General features: G+C 47.1%; 1 protein-coding gene across 3 annotated transcripts in view; it reads right to left on the bottom strand.

The window, feature by feature from the left end:
* Positions 1–453: 453 nt before the first annotated feature.
* LOC122554629 (LIM homeobox transcription factor 1-alpha-like) overlaps positions 454–9,000 on the bottom strand; it is a 295,124-nt gene continuing 286,577 nt past the window's right edge. For all 3 annotated transcript variants that reach the window (XM_087990924.1, XM_087990923.1, XM_087990925.1), the window contains exons 8-9: positions 4,948–5,115; positions 454–1,194 (exon numbers count right to left, since the gene is read on the bottom strand). In XM_087990924.1, the coding sequence (XP_087847050.1) occupies positions 1,037–1,194; positions 4,948–5,115 (326 nt within the window). In that variant the 3' untranslated portion in view covers positions 454–1,036. The remainder of the gene's footprint in view (positions 1,195–4,947; positions 5,116–9,000) is intronic.

Here is a 9,000-nt window from a genome sequence, read left to right as displayed (position 1 = left end):
ACAGCTTTTTGTTTTCTCTTTCACAGTTAAATAACCAGCACTTTGAAAAACACAAGTTCTTATAACAGCAGTTATTTACAACATAAGCCTTTTCTCGGGTTGGGCTTTCAAGACTTCATGACACTTCACGTGGTTTCGGCTAATTGCTATTAACTGCAAGTCGCGATAAGAGCTCAACATTAGGACTCGTCCTCACACAAGATACAAACAAGGAAGGCTAATGAACAGGAAGGTTCATAACTTAAGTGCACCGAGTGCTTCATTAAATAGTGAAAGCTGGACATTGGAAGCCACCTTTTATAAAGTCGTTCCGATTGAGTCGGTAAAGTTCTGGCTTTGGGTTTCCCGGGGCACGGAACCCGGTTTCTAGCTGGCGCAGGACATCTGCACTCCACCGCCACCCCTCACCCTCCCCGCGCACACCCCAACCCCTGGCCCTAGTCGAAGGTTTTCACCTGCGTCTGTCCAATCTCACCCTTTAGAGTGTGAGAGGTTTGACTCTGGTTTCATCGGGGTGGTAAGGAGTGAACTGTCGGGGTGTCTTCTGGTGAGATCAAAGCCTCAGTTTTGCGAGGGCTACGTGGCGCTCCAATCCTGTCTGGGTCTTAGTTTTTTTTGACATCTATGAATCACTAGAATTGAGACGGGCTCAGTCTTTCCAAGAAGTGGGGATGGTGGGGTGGGGGATGGGGTGGGTGCTTGAGTGCGAGTCATCTCAATGAGCCATCAGCTTTTTAAAATGAATGAGCATTATTTTACTCGCATTGATAGCGATGGACCATTCGGAGCACATCAAGTGGCTAACCACAGCAGTCTAAAACATTCAGCACGACTAACTGATAGCGGGTGGCGGGAGTGGGGGGGGGGGGGGGGGTTATCAATGTGTTTTCGCAATCCAAGCACTTGTAGGATCCCAGGTTTTGTCTGTTGCTTTCAATGATGTTGAGTAGAGCTGTGAAATGATATTGGTTCGGACAACTGTTGACCTTGGGCCTGGGCAGCTCTGCTCTTTCCAGTACTGGTGGCGTGCTCTACCTCATGAGGTAAAGTAGGAGTTCTGCATGGAGTAGAGCCGATCTATGGGGTTTCCTATCCGAGCTTGCATGGAGCTCGCTTCATTGGTTGCCAGGAGGCAGTCGCCTAGACTGTTGAGTGATGTGTCGCTGTCCATGTCATGGAAAAGGGTTTCGTTGCCTGAGGAGAAAAGAGAAGACAATGTTTAAACTGTGAGCTACGAGGAGTGGAAAGCACAGGAAAAATGACCTCCCTGAAATGGGGGCCATTCAGCCCATCGCCAATCTCCGTCCACACCCACCTTCCACAACAAAAAGGAAAGACTTGCATTCAGTGAACGCCTTCCTTGACCTCAGGACAGGTAAAACTGGTTTTACAGCCAATGAGAAACTTCCTGAAGTGTAGTCATGTGGCAATGCAGCAGCAAACCTACACAAGGTAAGATCCCACAAGTGGCAATCTCATAATGGTCCGGGTTAATCTGTCTTTTCTTTTGTTCATCCAAGGGAGGAGGGTATTGCTAGCTTGTTCAGCATTTATTGCCCTTGCCTCGTTGTCCAGCAGGGCTGGCTAGGAGTCAGCCATATTGCTTTGGCTCTGGAGTCAAACCTAGGCCGGAGCAGGTAAGGATGGGAAATTTCATTTTCTAGATGACATCAGTGAACCAGATAGGTGTTTACAACAATCGTCAGTGGTTATATGGTTTAGCCAGGTTTTCATTGAATTTAGATTTCACCATCTGCCATGGTGGGAATCAAACCACATTAGCCCCCTCTCTTTGTAAAGGAAGTGGTTTGAGGGAGAATTACTTGCCAGGAGACCAAGGAAAACTCCTGCGCTTTCCTTTGGTTAGTGCTGTGTCCACCTGACAGGGCGGGTGGGGCCTTGGCTTCATGTCTTGCCTGAAAAGCAGTGACTCCACTAATGTAGTACACCCTCTACAATGCACTGGACCATCATCCTGCATTGCATGCTCAGTCCTGGAGTGTAGATAAAACTCACATCCCTGTCTAACTCAGAGGTGAAAGCATTAGCCATAGAACCAGTCCTGACACAGAAAATAGGGGGAGGAGTCAGCCATTCGGCCCTGTAGAGTCTGCTTCACTATTCTATATGATCGTGACTGATCACCCAACTCCATTCCCTGTTCCCACTTTCTCCCCCATACTCTCTGACCCATTTTAGCCCTTAACATTATATCTGACTTCTTCTTCAAAATATCCAATGCGTTGGCCTCAACAATTTCCTGTGCCAGAGAACTCCACAGGCTCACACTCTCTAGCTGAAGACACTCCTCCTCATCTCATTCGGAAATGGCCTACCTCATATCCTGTGCCCCTCTGATTCTGGACTCCCCAGTCATCGGGAACATCCAGCCCTGTCTCGTCCTGTTGCAATTTTATATGTTTCTATAGGATATAGGTTTCCATAGTTTAGGTACGGCTTAATCCACCTCATTAAGACCAGGAGCAAGGAGCTGCTGCAGTACATTCTCAATGCAGGAGCAAGTCACTGAAGATGCTGGAATCTGTACTGAAAACAACAAATGATCACAGCGGGTCAGGCAGCATCTATGGAGAAGGGACAAGCTAACGCCTCGAGTCTAGATGACTCTGGAGTGAAGTCTGGAGGGGGCAGCATTTATGCTGGGTGTGGGGGAATGGAGTGTTGGGGGGCGGGGAGGGGGGTTGCAAAGGGAATGATTGCCACAGATCTGAGCCACAGGGGTTCAATGGTCACTCACTGGAATTTGGTAATCAGCGGGAGGGGTTGGTGGTCTCTGGGAGGTGATGGGGGCAGGGTCAGATAGCAGTAGTTAGGAGTGGTCCTTTTGAGAGTCAGGGGTCTGATTACGGTGCAGGCCAGCTAGCCTGGAGGCTGGCAAGAGGCATTCCCGTTCATCCTGGCTCACACGGAGTGCAGCAAAGGCATTTAACTCTTTAGTTACCCTCTCTGTCACCTCAGGTTTCCAGGGAAACACAGGATCCAGCATTAAAATTAGATTAGATTAGATTACTTACAGTGTGGAAACAGGCCCTTCTGCCCAACAAGTCCGCACCGACCCGCCCCCACCCAGACCCATTCCCCTACATTTACCCCTGCACCTAACACTACGGGCGATTTAGCATGGCCAATTCACCTAACCTGCACGTTTTTGGACTGTGGGAGGAAACCGGAGCAAACCCACGCAGACACAGGGAGAATGTGCAAACTCCACACAGTCAGTCGCCTGAGGCGGGAATTGAACCCGGGTCTCTGGCGCTGTGAGGCAGCAATGCTAACCACTGTGCCACCGTGCTGCCCATCAAGTTTAAGATGCAGCTAAAATGAGAGGTGCACAGTCCTTATTATAGTATTCAAATGGGCAATTGGATTTTAAATGCCAGCCCATCACCCAACCAATTCTCTTCCATTAAATCCAAAACTGGTCGACTCCAACTTAGCAGTTCAGGTTTGTAGACTTTTAAACATTACATCCCACCTGTTTTTTTTTTTAATTCATTCACAGGGTAAGGGCATCACTGGCTAGGCCAGCGTTAAAAGCCAATCCCTAGTTGCCCTAAAAGAGTTAATCACATTACTGTGCGTCTGGAGTCACGCATAGGCCAGACCAGGTAAGGATGGCAGTTTCCCACCCTGAGGGACATTAGTGAAATGGGTTGTTATCCCAACAATCAACAATGAATTCATGGTCATCATTAGACGTTTAATTTCAGACATGTATTGAATTCAAATTCCACTATCTGCCATGATGGGACTCAAACCCAGGTCCTCAGGTCATTACCTGGGTCTCTAAATTAACAGTCCACCGATAATATCACTAGGCCATTGCTTCCCCCTGAAGGTTTAACAACCTCCTTTTTTGAGAGTCAAAATTCCTCTCAGTTGTACTTCGAATCTACCAGCACCCCCATTTGATCCCTTGAAGGGAAGTTGTCTTCAGACATACCGAGATCTCCCAAGATTGCGAATCAATACTTCAGAGCATTCAACTGGCTTCATCGCTCCAAAATTCAACCTTTGTCATTCGGGATAGACTCCCCTTCCTGACCCAGGCCTGGTAACACAAGACTCATTACTACTTGGTCATCTCAAACAACATCTATCCCTCTAATCGTCAGCTCCATCCTCAGGCGACAGTCTGTCCAACTACTCTTTCAAGAAGCTAAGTTGCAAGTTAAGCAAGCATTAGTTCGAACCTAGCGATCAGTCCAATTCCGGGCACCACACCTTCACAAGGACTGGAACTGTGACATGGGTAATGAAAGGCTCTGAGAGAACATAGATAGGCTGGCAGAATGAGGTGGGCATGTGGCAGATGAAAATAAAACGTAAAATGATTCCTTTTGATGGGAAAGACAATGAAAGGCAATACAAAAATGAAGGGTTCAGTTCTAAAGGGGTTTCAGGAGCAGGAGGACCTGACATTATATAGTTTGTTCAAGGTGGCAGAGGGCAAGTTTGAGAAACCATTGAAGCACATGGGATCCTGGGCTTTAGAAATCAGGGTGGACAGTACAAAAGCAAGGGTGTTCTAATAACCTGTGTAGGCCTCAATTAGAATTTTGCCTCCAGTTCCGGCACTGCACTGAGGAAGGATGTGAAGCTGTTGGAGAGGGTGTGGAAAAGATGGAAGAGATTAGTTCCAGAGATGAGGAACTTCAGTCGCCCGGATAGGTCAGCAGCAGAGAGGCTGTCACTCTTAGAGAAATGGAGGTTTTGACAGAGATGTTCAAAATCACGAGGGGTCAGGGCAAAATAGATAGGAACACTTCTTCCTTTCAGAGTCAGGGCTGGAAAAGTGGGAATGACGATTCCATTGAAAGTGCTGCCATGACTGGGAGTGGTCATTCTCTTACTCTGGGATTCAATATGAGTCTCTCTTTAAAAAATAAAATTGGCTGAAATCTCATAGGAGAAAGAAGCAGTCACCATAAGGGTGCATATGGTCTCCCGGCATCTGAGGAGGAGTGAGGCCTTGTCGGAAAGGATCGGTGTTATATCCGTTCTGTTCAATAGCCAGGAGCTGCTGTGGAGGCAGGCTTGTATAAGGGTTCATCATCGTTTCCATTCCAGGGTTATTGGAACTGTTCGCTGGGACTGCACAAAAAAAAGAAATAAATTGAAATGAATGTCACACAGCAGCACATTCTATCCAGCTCCATACTTATATGAGGAAGTCTTGTAAAACCCCTTTGTTTTTAGAATCACTAGCTCAGGCCTCATCTGAAGGTCAGTGTCCAGTCATGGGCATCACTCTGGGCAGGATGTCAAGGAGGGTTGCACAGGAGTGGGAGCAGGGACTTCAGTTACAAGGTGAAGTTTGAGTATTTGGGGCTGTTATCCTCTGAGCGAAGAAAGCTGAAGGGAGATTTAATGGAGGGGTTTTGACAAAAACAAGCGAACAGTAACTCCTTCCTCTGGCTGATTACAAGGAGACACAGATTTATGGTAATGAGTAGTCATTGAATTATAATGATAGGGCAAATAGGGAGACCCTTCAGCCCACTGTGACTGTACTCTGACAAAGCTCTGATAAAGCTATCCAATTACTCCCTGTTTTGTCCTGTACCCCTGAATGTACTCTTCTCACAACCAATTGATTTCCTGTTTAATTAATCTGCTAACCCGCCACGTAAGATGATAACAGCTCTCTGCACACTTTATTCTTTTCTCCCTTCTGCTTCTTTTGCTAATTATCCGCACCTTTCAAAGGCCAACCTCTGCTGTTAGGAACAATTTTGCCATGATTTACCTGATCAAAAACTTACATATGGTTTAACACCTCCATCCAACTTCCTCTGAACCTTCTCAGTTCAGTGGAGAGTGGATTCTCTCTCAGGCTGAAGCCCTAGCCCCTTTCTCTCTCTCTCTCTGTAACATGGGGAAAGAGATCATTCTTGCCATGAGCTGGTGCGATCTAGAATGCAGGGGCTTGTGTGTGTGCTACCTACAATATAACTTTCAGGAGGGAATCAAGAAAGTAAATGAAGGCAGCGGAATAGTGGGAGAGCAAGGGAATCATAAAAACGCGGGAGTTTGATTTTTCAAAGCCTCTTAGCTGAGCCTGTCACATGCCTCAGGACTCGCTGTCCCATCCTTACTGAGACTGGTTTCCTCCAATCCCATACAAAGGATAGCAAGACTCCACCACCAGTCCCAGTCTATCACCAGCTCTTTCACTCCAGATTTGGTGGCTCTCTCTTACAGTTCTTGCAGCACTCCTTTTAAAATTGCACCATTTTATTGATCACACCACTCCCTCTACCCTCAAAACATCTCACTTCATACTCCCCTCCAGTAATATCCCCTCCAGTAAACTAACCTGTCCTAAGTCTACTGCCCATTCACTAGCCCATACTGGCATTGTGTCTGCTGCATCTCATCGTCGTTTACTATATTTTCAGCTTTGAGGCACTTACAGACTTTGAAATGATGCCCCAAATGTCCACATCATTTGTACATGGAGGAAAAGTGCAGTGGTCTACAGCTCTGTATATCACCCTCCATCTCCAAAAACAACTCTCTGTTTTGCATCTCTTTCTGAATATTGTTACTGAGCCTTATCTCCTCTGCATTAAGAATGGGGCTCTGCGAACGCTAATAAGCCTTTATGTGTTACTTTGTGAAATGTCTTTCAAAAGTTCACATACACAACATCAACTACATTTCTGGGGTAGCACGGTGGCTCAGTGGTTAGCACTGCTGCCTCACAGCACCAGGGTCCCAGGTTTGATTCCAGCCTTGGGCGACTGTCTGTGTGGAGTTTGCACATTCTCCCCGTGTCTGCGTGGGTGTGCTCCGGTTTCCTCCCACAGTCCAAAGGTGTGCAATTCAGGTAAATTGGCCAGGCTAAATTGCCCATAGTGTTAGGTGCATTAGTTAGAGGGAAACGGGTCTGGGTGGGTTACTCTTCGGAGGGTCACTGTGGACTAGTTGGGTCGAAGGGCCTGTTTCCATACTGTAGGGAATCTCATTATCCCTCATCAAAGAATGTGCTCAGGTTGGTCAAAGACAATTTGCTTTAACAAATTTCTCTTGATTTCATTTATTAATCTATTTGGCTCCAAATACCAATAAATTAGTTTTGGGTTATGGTAATCTCTCAAGGTTTCCCCATCATTGTCATGAAGATGATGGACTGACTTGCAGTTGCTGTGTTTGACTCTCTGCTCATTTTTAAACATGGTTGTAATATTTCTAATTCTCCAGTCCTCTGGCACCTCTCCCATGTCAAATGAGGATTGGGAGATTGTGGTCAGTGCCTTTGCATTTTCCATTCGATGTCCCTAGGCTCCATCCCATCTGGACATGGATCCTCTTGATACTTGGATCTTTCTTTCACTCACTCATGGGACTTGGGCATCTCTAGCTGTGCCACCATTTATTGCCCATCCATAGTTGCCCTTGAGAAGGTGGATGGTTATCTGCCTTCTTGAAATGCTGTAGGTAGACCCACAATGTTCTTAAAAGAGGGAATTCCAGGATCCTGACCCAGTGACAGTGATGCAACGGTGATGTATTTCCAAGTCGGGGGTGATGTTTCCATGTATGTGCTGCCCTTGTCCTTCCAGATTTAAGTGGCTGTGGGTTTGGAAGGTGCTGTCAAAGTATCTTTGCTGAATTTCTGCTATGCATCTTGTAGATAGCACACCCGGCTGCTCCTGAGCGCCGGTGGTGAAGGGAGTGAATGCTTGTGGATGTGGTGCCAATCAAGTGGCTGCTTTGTCCTGGACGGAGTCAAGCTTCTTGAGTGTTGTTGGAGCTGCCCCCATCCAGGCAGGTGGGGAGTATCCCATCGCACTCCTGACTTGTGCCTTGTAGATGGTGGACAGGCTTTGGGGAGTCAGGAGGTGAGTGACTCACCGCAGTATTCCTAGCCTCTGACCTGCTCTTGTAATTCTTGTAACCTGTTAATACTTAAAAGTTCATTCTCTTTCGCTTTTTTTAGACAATCTAATTTCTCTACTTTCTATTCCTTTACTCCTAAATGGAATTGGAGAAAACTATCAAAGAGGGCTGATTGAAACGTCTTCAGTGATAACTTGGCGAAAGGAACTCGAGATGTATCTGAATGGGAAAGGTTGCAGGATCGTGGGCAAACAGCAGAGATAGTGGCTCAGTTGAAATTGCGACATCAATAGGCTGAAACTGACCCAATGGATCGAGACCCTGACATACAAAATAGCCCAAACCTCATATTCCATCCACAGCCCCCTACAAACAAACCCCCCCCGGTCAAGATTTTCCTGCGCACGAAAATCCCCATACCCAGTTCCCTTCCAGACTACCCGCCACTCCCAGAATCAGAACATCCACAGCTCCTCATCCAACCCACTCCCCAACCCAGGCAGCCCCACATCCAGATACCCCATACCCAGACACTGCTAAGCCTTGACTCTCAGACTCACCCCCCCCCCCCCCACACCCAGATTCTCCCACCACCTTGACACCCTCAGGTTCCCCACTGATCCAGACATTCCTCCCACCCATTGACAGACCACGCCATGCCCCTCTGCACCCAGACCCTTTCCCAGACTCCCAGACCCCGCTTCCTACTCAGAATGTCCTGAGACCCAGAAAGCCCCAGACTCACTTTTCTCCACACAACATGGAGACTGTCCCCAGCACTGAAACTCCACTAAGAGCCAGACCTCATCCAAGCTGCCCACTCTCCACCTGCAGGGCCAGATTTCTGCAGATTCAGGCTGAACTCAAGAGAACATTAAAAATGGTGGATGGGGCCCAAATGCAGAAACACCGTCCTAATTTCTGGCAGATACCAATTTTGCCAGAAGGAGGAAAAGGGCAGGACATGAATCACACAAGAGGGAAATTTTGTGGGGTTGTTTAAAATTAGTGCTGACTTCAAACAGACCTCATTTTTGCTGTTTACAGAGATTTAACCCACAATAAAGAAGTCATGAATTAACAGAGTCAGCACAGTGGCTCAGTGGTTAGCACTGTTGCCTCACGATGTCATGG

This window comes from Chiloscyllium plagiosum, unplaced genomic scaffold (assembly GCF_037043375.1).
Source record: "Chiloscyllium plagiosum isolate Xiang-an unplaced genomic scaffold, Cpla_swu_hap1 HiC_scaffold_9, whole genome shotgun sequence".
NCBI lineage: Eukaryota > Metazoa > Chordata > Chondrichthyes > Orectolobiformes > Hemiscylliidae > Chiloscyllium > Chiloscyllium plagiosum.
The sequence above is the reverse complement of the archived record's forward strand: the minus strand, read 5'-3'. Positions and strand labels throughout refer to the sequence as shown.